The sequence below is a fragment of the Asparagus officinalis genome, chromosome 2, assembly GCF_001876935.1.
Source record: "Asparagus officinalis chromosome 2, Aspof.V1, whole genome shotgun sequence".
NCBI lineage: Eukaryota > Viridiplantae > Streptophyta > Magnoliopsida > Asparagales > Asparagaceae > Asparagus > Asparagus officinalis.
The window spans coordinates 304667-322070 of NC_033795.1; the positions used below are offsets into that span (position 1 = coordinate 304667).

Consider the following 17404-nt stretch of genomic DNA (forward strand, 5'->3'; position numbering starts at 1 on the left):
TTCGTTCACCTCTCAAGACCCTCGGACCATCGCCGGGTTAGAATCAGACTAAGCCAGTGGGAGATACGATGATGGCAGACAATTTAGAAAGGGTTTGTTCAAACTATCGAAGATTAGAGGAAGAAAGCTAGCTAGGGAAAAGCAAGTTCTTTCACTCTCTAAAGTGGTTGGTTACATTAATGGGGAACACCACCAAAGAGTGCATACACTACGCACAAAACCAGAGTCAAAGCACTACTACATATGCTGATCGTCGAGAATAAGGAGATCCAACCAACTAAGGTGATACTCCTCATCAGAGATTCTTTCCTAATTATTACAGGCACACCGTAGTCATTTGTTTTTTATTCCTCCCGACCATGTTAAGATATTCATTACTAAGACCAACTTGTCATAGGAAAATCCAACTGTAGCTGCAATTTGATGTCAGTGAAAGTTATCACAAAAGGGTTGCTTATAATCATTATAATCCCCACTCATAATGCATAGTGCATGCTCTTATATGGACCCTGGCCACATGAAAATGGTCATATTTGGCCCATTGTGCAGCCTACGAAATACTTCACTACATTGGGGTGGCAAACAGGTCGGGTCAGGTTAACTATGACCCGACCCGTATAAGTGTGACCAGACCCAATCCGACCCGACCCGTTGAATAAATAGGTCAATGCGATCCGACCCACAAATACATGTCCAGTCAATATTTGCACAACTCCTCAAAAATATTCAAGATGAATAGTTATGTACCCCGAAAACATGACAGAGAAATATTTAAGATGCAAATAATATTCTAGGTCAAGTACAAATTGTTATCAATTGCCAAAATAGAACATATACCAAAATGCAAGTCAATATTTGCACAACTCCTCAAAAATAAGATTCAATTTCAGGTTTATCAATTCTTCATCGAACCAGAAATAGCATAGCAAAAACTACTCTTCAGCAACAATAATGCCAAACTGACCTTGAAAGCAAATGCTATCACTCATGTCCAAGGAAACATATTAAAACAATCAAATAAAGAGCTTTGCTTACAAGTAAATCAAACCATACCAACTTTACATATTTGATTATTCAAGTAATCGAAGTTTATACTAAGCCAATGAGACTTCATAGTATAAGAGATTCATACTTGTGTTGGCATAGATTCTCCAACATCTAATTGCATGATATCCTCGGAAAGCTCATCTAATTTTGGTTGCATGACATCTATCATTAATAAAAAAAAAAAAAAAACAATAAGCAAATTCATAACATGTATTCTAATGCAAAAAAAACGAAAAAAAATATAACATTAGTATTTGTCTACCTTTGATACCATATAACCAATCACGCGTGCAAACTAAAGCCTCCACATTGCTAGGCTTAAGAGTGCTACGGTATTGGTTAAGGATTCTCACACCTACACTGAAAGTACTCTCTGAAGCAACCGTAGAAATAGGAACCTTCATTATGTCCCTTACCAATAGAGAGAGCTCGGGGTATCTATGCTCATTAATCTTCCAAAATAAAAGAATGTCGAGTTGAGCACCATGATCAAGTCTTGGTTCATCCAAATAAACTTTTAATTGGGTCTTTTGAGAACTAATAATTTCTTGACTTTCAAACGAGTCGAATTCCTGAATATAAAAAAACATGAGAGAATAAATATATGCTATATATATATGAGAAAACGGGAGGTGAGCTGGCAGCGTAGGAAATTTCCTGCGCTGCAAGTGTATGACATGTGAGCCCCCCTACTAGTCACATCGGTGTGGGGCTCACATGCCATACACTTGCAGCTGATGCGGCATAATTATGTACCAAAATTGCAAGTGCACAATTTATCAAGTTATAGTATAAAAAATATCGATCCCACGAGGAAGGTGATTTTAAGAGATTATTAGAAATGGTTCTTATATTTTGTGCATGAAAATTAGGAATAAAGAATAAGTGTGAGTGTGATGAGTGATTGTTGTGAATATTTGCAAAAGATAATAAATTGAATTTTAGAGGAGAGAAGGAAGAATTAAAGAATAAATGAAATCACAAGGCAAGAAAGATGAATGAATAAAATCAAGAAATAAAACCAAGAATGAAAAGAAAATTTAAGAAAGTTAAGTATATATATATATGTATATATATATATATATATATATATATATATATATGAACATCAGACTTCAAAAGAGTCTTATACAAATATTGCAATATTGCATACATCTATCATCATCAGAGCCAGGTAATACAATACTAAATTATAAGTAAAGTCATGACAGCCTACATTGTTTAAACACTCCCACAGACTTCTAAAGTATTTTACTTAAATGCTGGTGTCATTTGTCACGATCAATTCCTGAACTCATTTGTTTTGCTTAAATCCATATGCACATGTGCAGTGATATTCTAGGATCAAGGAGAAACTTTGAAAAATTAAGTATCTCTTCACTTTATCTTTACTGCAGCAAAACTTGTAATATTTATAATTGGTCTATGTTTTTTGCAGATGCTAGTTGAGGAAACATTAAAGAGAAATGCTGCTCTAAAGACAAGATTCTCAGAAGCAGTGGCTTCTTTTGATGAGCGGCACAGTTTCTCAAAGAATGCCGAGACCACGCCTGTATGAGCTTTCAGGTTGGGGAATGCCAGAATAGTGGAATTATATGTAAATGTAAATCAGCTCATGGTCTTTTGGGTTGTACTGGTGTTGTATGGAGTATGTCGTGAAAACCTTGGTTTCATATTTTGATGATGGTTTGTTTATTATTTTGTTTATCTCCAAATGTGCATAGGTCAGAAATTTGTGCAAGTGAGCCTAACTGCACAATTGTCTCTTGATGAATCTGGTGCCCAACCTTGACAACTTGTTCATGTGTTTTGAACAGCTAAGCACATTATCTCTGTATCTGGAGGGGTAAAAGTCTAACAGCTCTCAGGTTATCTATCAGTTACTAGAAAAAATGAATTCTGTCACTATTCTTTCATCTGGTTTGGTTTTAGTCTACAGCGTTCAGATTTCCTTATGTAACATAAGGATGTCATAATACCGAGTTTAATCAAATTTGAGAATCAAATATTGTTCATATAAGTCAACACGTTCTCTTAAATGAAATTCAACTGAAACAAAGAATCGTTCTACTCAATTCACATGGATCTCAACCTATCTGAAGCCTTGAACCTATTCAAGAATTGCTTGGTCATAACCCAGGTGTTAGCAGTTGTGAACAAGAGGAATAATCTTGTGTGCTAGTTCTAGGGACAAAGCAACAGTCTCTTTCAAATATTGAGCCAGGCCTAACTCCAGACACAAACCAAACACCAAAAGAATTTAAGTAGGATACGTAAGAATAATGCACTGTTTGGTTGCCTTCCTCGAGTCGGCTAACCTTATCTCTTCTGCTTTAAGAGGGGACCACTAACTCTCCAATCTAAAGAGCATGATGTACGTTATAATGTGGAAGTTGCAAGAAATTATACACATACAAGATATAAACACGTGCAAAAAAAAAAGAAAAACTAAGAGATATACTAATTACTTGAGAAACAAATTACCCTCAAAATACTAATGCAATCTTGATCAAATGTGTCATCATACACACGAGAAGTTCCCTCCTTGTTTGATTTCTCCAAGTTTCTTTACCACCATCCATATTGCTCGAGTACTCATTAAAGAGAGAGAAAAGGTTGTCTTTCACATTCTTAAGCTCCATAGAATTGTATCCATATAGCCCATAATAGCAAAACTCTACAAATTATATTTTGTATCGGGGATCCAAGCTGCAGGCAATAGCAAGTAGAACATTGTACTCACTCTAATATTTTTCAAATTTCTTGTACATTTTGGTTGCTATTAACTTAACATATTCATCATTATCTTTCATCCCACTCTTCAAAATACATTGCACAACAAATACTGGACAAATTTTTAAAACCAACCCTTTTAGCATTTTATTTGCAAAAAACGACCCCTTTTGAAAATAATTACAAAAACCGACCTGTTTTCAGCCCAACGCTGAAAACAGGTCGGTTTTTATAAAAAATTCTCCGAAACATCACGGGAGTTCAACTCCCGTGAAGTTTATGGAGAAATTAAACTTCACGGGAGTTCAACTCCCGTGAAGTTTAATTTCTCCATAAAACTCCACGGGAGTTGAACTCCCGTGGAGTTACAGTCAACAAAACAACGCATCACAGTCCGATAGCAGGTCCCAATCCTTCCACCTCCCCCCGACAATCCCATGGCCACTCTCCTCTCCCCATCAGCCATCCTCCCCTCCCCTCCCCCTCCTGCCCCCATCCGAAACCCCAACTCAAACCCCAGCAAGAAGGACACCGCCGAGTACACCTACCTCGTCCCCGACTCCTGGAAGGAGCGCCTGGTCTCCAAGGTGGAGAAAGGCACCAACGGCACCGACAGCGAGTTCTACAACCCCAGGAAGAAGTCCGAGAAGGAGTACCTCACTTTCCTCTTCGGCTTCCGAGCGCTGGCGCCCATGGACGCCGTGCTGAGCAACCTGGCGCTGTCCGACGTTGAGCTGCAGGATCTGATCGCGGGCGCGGAGGACGGGGTGAAGTCCAAGGAGGCCAAAGATGGGAACGGGCAGGTGTACTATGAGTACGAGATCGACGGGGTCGGAGCGCATAGCTTGATCAAGGTGACCTGATTAGGTTGTTTCTTGAACAAAACCTTCAATCATCAGAAGAGCAGCTCTGGGGCTGCATTTTGTGCTTAAATCTTCACGGAAGTTGAACTCCCGTGAAGATTTAAGCACAAATTAACCTTCACGGGAGTTCAACTCCCGTGAAGTTTAATTTCTCTATAAACTTCACGGGAGTTGAACTCCCGTGATGTTTCGGAGAATTTTTTACAAAAACCGACATGTTTTCAGCGCGGGCCTGAAAACAGGTCGGTTTTTGTAATTATTTTCAAAAAGGGTCGTTTTTTGCAAATAAAATGCTAAAAGGGTTGGTTTTGAAAATTTGTCCCAACAAATACTTGAAGAAAATAGAGATTAGCCGTTGGATAATTTGTACCAGAGAAAAGACAAGTGACGTTATAGAAAGTGGCTAATAACCTCTTAACCTTCTCAGCCTTATCCCATTCTTCTTGAGATGGACAAAGTCTTGAGTAATTTGAATCACTCAATTGCATGTGTATAAATGCACGACGATAGTATAAAGCACTCTCAAGCATTAGAAAAATAACATTCCATCTTGTTGGAACATCTTGCCTTAAACTCTTCATCACTTCCAAAGATTCATGAGAGACACATAACACATTCCCAAAATTTTTGTTTTCTAATTTGAGAGCCTTTTATATACTTGCCGCTTTCTCGAATTTTATCAATACAACCATGGACTTTTTTTAAACCATCTTGGACAATCAAGTTGAGAATATGAGTACAACATCTAATATGAAAAAATTCTCCCGTCCCAAGAAGTGCTTCTTTCAAATTAAGTTGTTTTTTCAATAAATTAACAAAAACATCATTTGTGGAGGCATTATCAAGAGTGAAAGAAAACAACTTCTTTCTAATTTTCCAATCAACTAACTTATAGATCTTCTCACAAATGACAATATCAGAATGAGGAGGTGACATATAAGAAAAGTTAAGAACCCGATTTTGTAATTTTCACTCATGATCAATGTACTGTGCCGTGAGATAAATATATCCGTCGGTAGCTATTGATGTCCACAAATCAGAAGTCAAGTTAATTCTAACCGGTCGATTCAAAAGATTCTTTTAGCCTATTTTTCTCTCTTCCATAGATTTCAAGAACGTCAGCTTTAACCGTACTTCTTGATATGTGTTTTAAATCCTCACAAAGATATGAGAAGATTTGTTAAGTATGGCAAATCGTGCATAATGATGGCCGAGACTAAGAGCTCCCTAAACTTATCTGGGTCAAAATTAAATCTCGAAGAACTCGTCATAGAATTTTTTGAGTTAGATTAATCATTTAGTTTAGCGTCTGTCGTTGATTTGAAAACGCATCTTTCTAAATTCCAAAAAGGAAACATGATCAGAGATTTACAGAGGTTTAAGTTTTGAAGTTGAACCTTTAAAATGGAAGATTGCAAATTATCCCAAACAGATTAATACTAGAGCACAATAAAAGACTGTAGTTTCTAATACCACCATTTATTTCCCTTTAGGGCCTGTTTGGTTATTTCCTAAAAAACCAAAAAATAGAAATGAAAACCAAGAAATCTCAAAAAGTACAATTTCACACATTTCCATCCCTAAAATTCACCCACAACATCTAATAAAATATTATTTTTATCCAACAACTCATCCACCATATCTAATAAAATATTATTTTCATCCAACAACTCATCTGTCACATCCACCACATCTAATAAAATATTATTTTTATCCACAACATCACTCAACTCATTTCATCTCATATTTAAAAATCACTCACATCATCCAATAAGATTGTGACAACTCATCTCATCTCATTAACATTTTATTTCTTTGTTTTCCTCCCAAAAAGCTAGGAAAACAATTTCTTTAAGTGTGAGTCACATCATCCAATAATATAATGACATCTCATCTCATCTCATCTATTTTCTTATTTTTAAGAAATAACCAAACAAAAGAAAACAACCTATTACAAGAAATAGGTTTCTTATAATTCATTTTCTTATTTTTTTTCCGCCAACCAAACAACATCAAAACAAGTTTTCTTAAAAAATCACTCAAATCATCCTATAATAAGGTGACAACTCATCTCATCTCATCTTCATTTTTTTGATTTTCTTCTTTTTTTTAGCCAACCAAACAATACCAAAACCTATTTTCTTAGAAATAAGTTTCATTTTCTTTGATTTCCCTCTTTTTTTTTAGGCAAACAAACAGCCCCTTACTAACAATCATCACTCGGAACAAGAAATAGGCAATCTGAAGTTCGTCCAGTATGATACTCGTGTTTGTCTCTAAATAAAAAAATTAAAAAAAGGGAGCCAAATCACGTTTCGTTTCTACTCACAAATTTATTAGATGCGAACTTTACTTGACAGTAATTTGATGCGATTAACTAGAAGATTTGCATCCTATCAAAAAGAGACTTCGCAATTGAGATGAAAAAGGACTTACGCGCTTCATCGTAGCACAGTTTTCAGCAAGGAACAGCGCCACGATCGCATCTTGCTCCCCCTTTTCCTTTTCCCTTTCTCAATGTGCATAGAGAATAACGTCATGATTTCATGGGCCTGCTGGACTTAAGTGCGGCCGAATTTTGGTTTGCACGTACTTGGGCCTCTAGAATGGGCCCCATGAACATTTGCATAAACCCGAAGAACTTACATGTTTGACAAGGGGAAGCTGTTACGCTTTTAACCTAAAAAATACTTGACTCAGCAGAGAGAAGCGGTATAGACCCGGCCCAACTAAGAGCTAAGCAACAGCGACCGTGTGATGGAAATCCAACCATCGGATTGCTACCCGCGTTATTCTCTATAAAAACACCTTGAGAGCCTCTAGGGTTTCTATTCCAGTGCGAGGCTCGAGATTAGGGTTTTTTCTTCTTTTTATTTTCGAGAGAATCACCATCCGGAGGTTAAAGCGGCGGGATCTCTCCCCGTCCACCTTGACAAAGATCCCCTTCGTCTTGGCCCTCGCGCCGCCGTCGTTAGGGTTGTTGTACATCTCAGGTACTTAAGAGAGAGAGAGAGAGAGAAATGGCCATCAAGGTGACCAAGGCCGAGAAGAAACTGGCGTACGACAAGAGGCTATGCAGCCTCTTGGATGAGTACAGCCAGGTTCTGATCGCCGCCGCCGACAACGTGGGGTCCAACCAGCTCCAGAACATCAGGAAGGGGCTCCGTGGGGATTCAGTGATCCTCATGGGGAAGAACACCCTCATCAGGCGTTGCATCAAGTCTCACGCTGAGAGCACCGGCAACAAGAACTACCTTAACCTCCTCCCCTTGCTCGTCGTACGTAACCCCCGCTTTCCTTTTCTTTTCTTTTTTTTATTTTTCCTTAACCTCCTCCCCTTGCTCGTCGTACGTAACCCCCGCTTTCCTTTTCTTTTCTTTTTTTTATTTTTTTAAAAAAAAAGAAGAATCTTTATATGTACACGCAACGGATCTCCATCTCTCTCTCTCTCTCTGTTTTCATTTTAATGACGCCGCCGCTGCGATTGTTTGCGATGCAGGGAAATGTGGGGTTGATCTTTACCAAGGGAGACCTCAAGGAAGTTAGCGAGGAGGTCGCCAAATACAAGGTTTCGCTCTTATCCCCTCTTCTAACTTCTGATGATGGAAACAACGCATTTGATTAAATTAACTGATGCTGTTTGGAAATGCTGATTTTTAATTTGATGCTAATCAATAAACAATCTGTTTGTATAATTTATCGATCTAAAGAAGACGTCTTACAATGTATTCGGTTGCATAAATTGCTTCGTTATTCATGTTGACATCTGTTAATTTGTTTATGGATTTTGGGCACATTGTTTACCTTACAAAGGTGATCTTGGTGTACCGTATAAATCGTTGCCTTTTAGAAATTTTGGGAATGCGCCTATAATTGCTCATGCACCCTCATTTGACAATTGAATGCCATGCTCAGTCGTTTAGTTTGTAAAGGGCACCTTAACATGTTCATCTGACATGAGAGTTTATTGTTATGCTTGTTAAACCATTATTGGATTGGAAGCATCTGTTCTGTACATATCCCCTCTTCAATCCTTGTCAAAGAACTAGTTAAGGAAAACATATATGGTGACCCATCTTTAACATGTTAAAACCTTGTTGAGCTGTTCAATTGGGCTATTTTTGCTTTTCCTAGTCACTCTTTTTCTTTAAATTAAATGCTTGACCTCTACAAGTTACTCGAATGTGGGAACTAGAGTGTTTGGCCTGATCACTTGTTTTTACTTGGCAACTTCTAAGTTGTAACTTAAAAAATATATATTGGGATGTCTTAATAGAAAAACAGGAAGGTTGCCATATTGTCCTTTCGCTTTTGCTGTCAGATGCTTGCGAGTGTTGATTGTCAAAAATAAGTTTTAAAATTACACATTGCAGCTACTTGTATGGATAACGCAGTTTCCAAAACCTTTATTGTCGATGGTATTAGTCACAGAAGCTATATGTTTCTTAAAGGCACACTGGTCCTGCCCTCAAATTCCTTTCATATAAAATTGTTTTTCCCACTTTGCACATGCTTCTGAGGTTTTTATTTTACGCTTAACCAGAAAGCCCAGTATCTGATGTGGACGCAATGAATATTGTAATTAAAATATGTCTCCCAGTTGACCTTATTTCTAAGTATTGCAGCTCTTATAAACGTCTACCGATGAATTTATGTTTTCTCTCCTTATCTGTTTAGAGTTACTGAAAGATGCATTGATCTGTATCGCTCAATGACAATTACTACATCTTTTTTCAGAATGCAATAACATTCTCTTTATTTGTAATGTTTTATTCCTCTTAGTGGAGATTAAAATTTTAATCTCCATTGAAACTGCCAGATCTTGTGGATCATCTAATTAGTCTCTGATACTGTACATGTGATGATCTAAACTTCTGTTGGATTGCTTGTTTCTCTTGTCGTAAATCAGGTTGGAGCACCTGCTCGTGTTGGACTTGTGGCTCCCATTGATGTCGTCGTCCCCCCTGGCAACACTGGGCTGGATCCCTCTCAGACCTCTTTCTTCCAGGTTGATCATTCAACTATTGGGTACATTGCAATGATTGCTTGTTGATGACAACAAACGACTCTTATCTCTTAACTCTAATTTCAGGTGCTAAACATCCCCACCAAGATCAACAAGGGTACTGTTGAAATCATTACCCCTGTTGAGCTGATCAAGAAAGGAGACAAAGTGGGTTCCTCTGAGGCTGCCCTCCTGGCCAAACTTGGGATAAGGCCCTTCTCATACGGGCTTGTGGTTCTCTCTGTCTATGACAATGGATCTGTCTTCAGCCCAGAGGTGCTCAACCTCACTGAGGATGACCTCGTTGACAAGTTTGCAACTGGTGTTTCTATGGTTGCTTCGTTGTCCTTGGCTCTCTCTTACCCAACTCTTGCAGCCGCGCCTCACATGTTCATCAATGCCTACAAGAACGTCCTTGCTGTTGCTGTTGATACTGAATACACCTTCCCACAGGCTGAGAGGGTGAAGGAGTTTTTGAAGGTAATGTTTGTTTCTGAATGCAAGGTTGTTAATGATGTTTTCATTGTGCATTTAGCAGCTCAAACTAACTAAGATCTTAAATTGTGGTTGTAGGATCCGAGCAAGTTTGTTGTTGCTGCTGCCCCTGTTGCATCTGCTGAGAATGCTGCTGCTCCTGCTGCCAAGGAAGAGGAGAAGAAGGACGAGCCTGCTGATGAGTCTGACGATGACTTGGGCTTTAGTTTGTTTGACTAAGTTCTTTGTCATCAAGGCATAAAAGTTTTCTTGTTTGGTTTAGGGTGCTTCAGATACTAAAAACTTATTTGGCTTTTTAGATTTATGCGTTACCTATGAGAAGCTAGGCTTCAATACTTGATTTTACATGTTTTTGTTAGAATTCTCGACTTGGTTTTGTTTAATTTTTGGCTAGTTAAGTGTGGTGTTGATTTTTTTTAATGTTTGTCCCTTTTCTGTGGTGTTGAAGCGGCAACTATACTATCTGCACTCTACTGTAAGTTTCATTGCAATCGTAGGTAGAGCCGATGTGTATGGTTTTCTGTTGTTCATACGGTTTTCTGTTGTTCATACGGCTTACATGCCTTATTTCATCTTGCTATAGTAAGACGTGTTGGAAAAGCGTCAAAAGTAAGTATTTGCGTCAAATAAATGTTAAATCGGTTCTATTATGTATGCTCTTGCCGTTTATAATCGTCTATTCATTGCATCTTATTAGAACATAGTTCTGTGAGAAATCACCTGATGGGTCTAATCTGTATCTGTTTTTTTGAAATGCCTGGGAGATGGCTGAATCAACAGTTGTAACCATGACAGCATCATAATATTGAACTTGTAAAGGTGATAAGTGGAAGATGGGACACCAATCTCTCTATTACGCTATTTATAGAAAGTCAGCCGTTCTGTTATTTTTACCATTTCCTTGAATTGTCCCTACCCCTCTTAATGTCATGCCATCGACTCAGTAGAACACGAGCCATTGGTTCTTGCTATCAGACTTTGGCCAACAATCAGGACCATCCGGAGGCATCAAAACTCCGTCAATCTACACAGAAGTTCAACATTTCATCTACTACAAAAACAGAGCACATCTAAAACTACAAGAGTTCGAAATAGTTACTTGAAAGACAATACCAGGCTGGCAAGGGCCATTGAAAATCGTCGAGATGATGGTAAAAACTCCATCTGAAGGAGCATGTAGCCTTCCAGGCATCACAAAAGGCTTTAGTATCTTCGGTATCTCCATCTCCAATTGCACCATAAGAGCTCACGTTGAAGATACAAAGGATCAGAGGTAGCATTATCGGCATCCTTGCTACCTGCTGATGGAGGCTCAGCAGGAGATGGGAGAGGAGATTGATATATACGCCTCCCGCTGTCCTTGTGAGAGTTCTTTGGTTTGTGAAAATGGTTCCTTGCATTGGAGCACCGAAGACCCGATAAGAGCAATGTTGTTGCTATCAAAACGGATAAAAACCCGTGAAGAATTTTCATCTTATTTTTCAAGAATTATGAGTAGAATCAAGCTAAGATAGCAATTGAGAGTGATTGAGAGTGATTGAGAGAGGAGCAGTTGAAAATAAGTGCACGAGGAGAAAAGGAGAAGTTTTTAGCTGGACGCATTGAAAGACTTTGGAGGGTTATTTATGCTTTTTGGAAGCCACCCATGAGGAGGTTGACATGTGTCAGCTCCTTGGTGATTGAAATATCATTGTCTTCTTGGTGATCTTTCCCTCTTCACATGAATCTTTAAACATAAATAAAATCTATAATGTTCTATTTTTCTTTTATGGTCCCCTGTTTTCAGTTTATCTTTACATTGTTATCATACCTGCAACACTAACGAACGTTTGGTGCAGTTTTCATCTTATCTACATATTATAGCTAATAAGGACAGTATAGTGCGTGAAAATGATCAGATATGTGCAGTGTTATTCTCGTGACATAATACACTGCACAGAGCAATCCAGATTGAAATCTCAATGCCCCTGCATTATAACATTGTATGAGTCGATGTTTCAGCCTTTAGGACGTTCGACCAGCGAAGGTATGTTCAGAGTATAAACTATATAACCCTCAATCTTCACTATAACTTCTTGAGTTGTTGTACAAGGGAAGAGCCATTTGACACATTGAATTATGATATAAAATAATAGAATAACTTTAGCATAGCAGATATCCAAAAAATTTCATTAGACAGACAATTCAATAAGCTTGTTAACCCATGGTATAATTTTGAGCTAGTGGCATCCAAAACAGGAACCTATGTTTTCTGATTCTCGTAGTGTCTTTCTTTATAAGAATTGGAATAAGGGACTGGGACGTATTATTATTAGTAAATGAATGAAGGGCATCAAATGTTCACATGATGCTTCTAAGATTTTGAGCAGAAGCTTCTAAGGCTTCACAACATCAACATGTTACCTGATTAACCATTTTGTTTCTGTCCTCCTCTGGTTTGGACCCCACTCAGCTACAGTTTGATATTATGAATGTGGAGATCAACTAATTCTAATGGCAATAAAATTGAGATGGCGTGATAGTTACGTATCACCTTTTGTAATTTAAGTCATGTATACTATATCTAGCATCAAATAACTGAATCAATGCTCCCTGCTCCCAGCTCTCTCTCTCTCTCTCTCTCTGGAATTAGTTTGAAATTAACTGTTATGCTGATATGAGAACAATTGTATCAACTAAATTAGCCAAAGACATCTGTAATTCTCCTTATTAATGAATATAGGAAAGTGTATTACTTAACATTTGTTTTTCAAAAATAAATAAACAAAAAATGTAGAGAACAGAAGGGATCAAGTGTTACATTGAGAAAGAGTCCATACCCACCTTTTTCCTCACGCACAAAAAACATCTTCACACATCCATGCAGTACGCAACATTTCACAAGTATTAGTAGCTAGGGTGTCGGCATCTTCGGTACACCTTTTTTTCCTCCTCAAAAATTCTTCCCATGATTTTAAGAATCCATTGATTCGTCCGACTCAGATGTGTCACCGTCTCGAAAGATATTCAGATTATTGGTGTTAGGCTCGATGCTGGTCAGAAAAAACTCAGATAGCGATTATGAGTTGTTACAATAGTATTGTATTTTATTAGATTTGTCGTGCATCAACTTGTGAAGGGGAAATTCCAATTTGATTTTCCAAAAGAAGCTTCATGTATATATATATATATATATATATATATATGTGTGTGTGTGAGAGAAAATAATTTTATTTTCCCATTAAGGTACCGTTTGGCAAATGTTTAAGTGAGGGGTTAAGGAGATTTAATCCTTTCTGAATCCACCAAACAAAAAAAATCTATACGTTACCGTTTGGCAAAGGGTTAAGTGTGGGGTTAAGAAGACTTAACCGCTTCTTAACCCGCCACACACAAAAAATTTATACAATGGTTAAAGTGAGTTAACCCTCCATAATTTGCCAAACATAAACAATATAGAAGAGTTAAACTAACCCCTCTAGAGGGATTAAAATCAGTTAACTCATCAAAATAAGAGGTTTACTAATACTCCTATTTATAAGGATTAATAGTTAATCCTTTTAATTATAAAAAAATAGTCAAAATTCTTATTATTTCCAAACACTAAAAATAATCACAATGGTTAAAATAAAACTTCTATAACCGTGTTAATTATTCTACTTAATATCTCTTCCTTAACCCTGTAACCAACTTTCAAAAAGTGGTTACCCTGCCGGGTGAGCCCGAGCTTGAGCACAATGCGTCACGGGAGAATTTTTCACGTTGGGGGGTTTCAAATCTCAGTGACATCAAACTCCAACAGTAGGGCTATCTTTACACGTGTAATGGTTTCTAATGGTCGGTAGTTGAAGATCTATATCGTTGGATTAGCGTTCCCGTTGGCACGTGGGAAGGCAATTAGTGGCTTAATCGCCAATGTTTTTCGCATAATGATAATATTATGTTGATTCAGAGACTTTGTTTATGTGAATGTTGAATATTACTTAACTAGTTGATTAACGGAAGCAAACCATTCTCTCCTTGGCTTTTAAAATGTCCGAAGCACCTTACTCGCTATTAAATTATGTCTCTCTTCTTAATCCAAGAGTGAATTACAAAGCAAGTTGCTGTTTTATGGGCTTTTAAAATGTCCTAAGCACCTTACTCGCTAATTAATCTTGCATGCTTCACAGTGATAATGGAGGATTACTACTAAATAATAGCCAATGGTTTTTACATGTAATGACAACCTCATATTAATTTTGGTGACTATCTATTACTCGGGTGCCTGGGTTAATGATGCTAATTAATATAGTATAGTCTGTGTGATAGCATTCTTTGATTACTTGATTACTTGATTCATGGAAGCAAACAATTTTATCTTTGGATTGTACAATGTCCTGAACTTGTCATGAAGTTACGCTTCCTTCTTAATCCAAGACTCAAGCAAAAAGCAAGTTGCTATTTTCAGCCACAAATCACCACTAGTTCTGTCTCTAATATTGATTTACATTGTTAATGGAGAATCACTACTAATGAAGCCACTTGTTAACTCAACTGAATGTATGTATTTAAAAGTTGACAAGGGTTAAAATATTACAACAACCTCATATGGTGTATCTTTTTGGGGAAAAAAAACAATATCAATATATTACCTCTTTCTATTCTTTCTTATATACTCCAATAGTCTTTATCACAAAAAGGGAATCATTTTAGAGTAGTTAAAAATATCAAGGTATCAGAATGCTCCCTAAGTTGTTTTGCTTTATCAAAATACATTAGATCATTTAAGATGATGGATTACATATATACTTAAAAGAGACTTTTAGTTTTATACCAATGGTATGATTTGTTGGATCTAAGATGCAAACCTGGGGGTGAATAGGGTTGCTACCATTTTTCACTAAAAACATCGATTTGCAGCAGAATAGATAAAATAAAAGCAAAAAACGACCAACCAAGGGCACACAAGATTTTGTTGTGGTTCGGATAACAATCATATATCTACTTTTCCTTCTCACGAATGGACTTTCTCATTATGCCAAGAGTTCTCCTGAATCACAACTCTAATCACTAGGCTTACAAAGATCGTATCCTAAAATCTATCAGAAACCAGTCGTCTAATTTAACTTTCCCCAATGAGTAAATTCACCTAGCCTTATCTAGTCCCAATCGTCAATTAACAGCGGCTTGAGTATGCTGTAAAAATAAGGTTGGAACAACAGTTCAAACACATAAAATAAAAAAAGATCTTACAATCTTTTTGATTGAGAAAGCCTCCTTCAATGGATCAAAGTGAAGATTAATGAAGAATGGTGTAGATGATGAAATCAAAGGCAACTCTCTTCGTCGAGACTGATCTAAAAATGTTGCGTGCGATGAAAAAGAGTTTGTTGATACTCTGAGATCTAAACCTTCAATCTAATATCTTCTCTAATCAAAACCCTAGAACGCTCTCCCCTATCTATCTCTTTCAATCATATAAAGCCTTTAATCAACTAGGAAAGAGATATTCTAAACCTGGTAGAAGTTGGAGATAAAAAGGAATGACGAACGACAATGATTAAATCCTCAAATCAGCCAACTTTACCATTGATCATTGTTCACGACCATCGATGGGTCCCTGAGTACCATTGATGGATTCCTATAATCCATTGATGAGCTAAAATATCGTCTCTGGAATTTTACAATTGATTCTTGTAGACCAACAATGACTTCGTGAAATCGTTGGGTCCCTGATGACCATCGACGTACAAAGGTTGAAATCAACATCTGTGCTGATTTTCGTGTCGTTTCGCCTCGCACACGTTTTATACATGTATTCACATGTACTATATCATCTCAAATAAATACTAATATCAAATAATAGCTATTGTACGAACTACGTCCTAAAATGATCCTATTGAATGTTAATTGTGATCATCCTAACGCCCTTTAAGTTTTTTTGCTCCATCAAAATACATTAGATCATGTAAAACGATGGATTACATATATACTTATTGAGACTTTTAGTTTTATACCAATGATCTGGTCCGATTGAAAGTTAATTGTAATATCCCTAACTTTTATTTCACTACTATATATTTGAAAATTCTTGTCCTCCGATAATATATAATTTGTTAATACATCACACTATTTCTGATTTATAATCTAAGTTAATAACTAATTATCATTAATTAATAATTATTAATTAATATTAATAGAACGTGTTCTTATCTAACTACCAAGTATTTATTTATAAGATTTACATTACATAAATACTTATCAATAACTATTATATCAGCACATGCAAATGCACATGTAAATTATATTTAACTACTAAATATTTATTTATAAGGTTTACATTACATAAATACCTATCAATAACTAGTATATCCGCAGGTGCAAAAGCACATGTAAATTATATTGAACTTCTATCTATATAGTTCATGTTTATTGTCTCATGTGTATCTATAACATGTCTTGTCTTGGGAGAAAACATGTGCATAATACATGTAACTAAAGCAATAAGAATTTACTAAAAAATATAAATTTATCTTTTATGCATCTAAAATATTTTTTTTTTGGGGAGGGGCACGGGCCAACAACAATAGGATGTTGACAAATACAATATCTAAATAAAGAAATGATAGAGGCACACTCCAAGGCACACCATCAACCACACTCCCCCTCCTCTCTACAGTGCAGGGGGCCCCACATGTGATTTTTTTAAAAATCATATGTGGGGCCCTCTGTACTGTAGAGAGGAGGAAGAGTGTGGTTGGTGGTGTGACTTAGAGTGTACCTATAGTGCTCTCATCTACATAATACGATCTTTGTCTACCCTCACAAAGATTTTTTAATAGTGTGTAGTATAGATGAATGACAAATACAATTTATACACTGAGGTGGGCATCCTCAAACATCCAACCGAATAAATCTACTTCTCAAAATCATCTCATTTTCATAGAATCATCCCCATTTGAGCGTTCATTATCCTAGCTGAAAAGTTTGATCTTAATTCTTTGATGAAATATCGCCCTCTTTAAACCCTGGAGGTGGATCCGAGGATTTTTTTTTCCCTCGCGCCATCTCATCTCCCAGGTAAAACCCCTTTTTAATCATCTAATATCAAGATTGAATCTTTATCACATAAATTGGTCCGAATTTGATTCCATGCAATTGGGTTTCGTTCAAATTCTTGAAAAAGTGTGCGTTTTCTGGGGAAAATACTGAATTTTTTACTGAAGAAAGAGTAAACTGAAGAAGCAAAGCAACCAGGGTGAAATTTTTAGCCTGAAACGTATAAGTTTTGCAATTTTTA

The 17404-nt window shown here is 36.9% G+C and overlaps 2 protein-coding genes across 2 annotated transcripts; both read left to right on the forward strand.

Annotated features, from left to right (window-relative positions):
* LOC109829528 (thylakoid lumenal 19 kDa protein, chloroplastic-like) lies at positions 4218-4722 on the forward strand. The gene has a single exon (XM_020396616.1). The coding sequence runs from the start codon at positions 4218-4220 to the stop codon at positions 4641-4643; it is 426 nt and encodes a 141-aa protein (XP_020252205.1). The 3' UTR covers positions 4644-4722.
* On the forward strand, positions 7468-10563 carry LOC109829761 (60S acidic ribosomal protein P0). The gene is made up of 5 exons (XM_020396795.1): positions 7468-7921; positions 8143-8211; positions 9553-9651; positions 9736-10128; positions 10222-10563. The coding sequence occupies exons 1-5, from the start codon at positions 7664-7666 to the stop codon at positions 10360-10362; spliced, it is 960 nt and encodes a 319-aa protein (XP_020252384.1). The 5' UTR covers positions 7468-7663; the 3' UTR covers positions 10363-10563.

Bases quoted from the DNA above. Each gene is read 5' to 3' on its own strand.
- LOC109829761 (XM_020396795.1), top strand. From the start codon at position 7,664: ATGGCCATCAAGGTGACCAAGGCCGAGAAGAAACTGGCGTACGACAAG. The intron at 7,922-8,142 runs GTACGTAACCCC...TTTGCGATGCAG, and splicing joins ACCTCCTCCCCTTGCTCGTC to GGAAATGTGGGGTTGATCTT. The intron at 8,212-9,552 runs GTTTCGCTCTTA...GTCGTAAATCAG, and splicing joins AGGAGGTCGCCAAATACAAG to GTTGGAGCACCTGCTCGTGT.
- LOC109829528 (XM_020396616.1), top strand. From the start codon at position 4,218: ATGGCCACTCTCCTCTCCCCATCAGCCATCCTCCCCTCCCCTCCCCCT.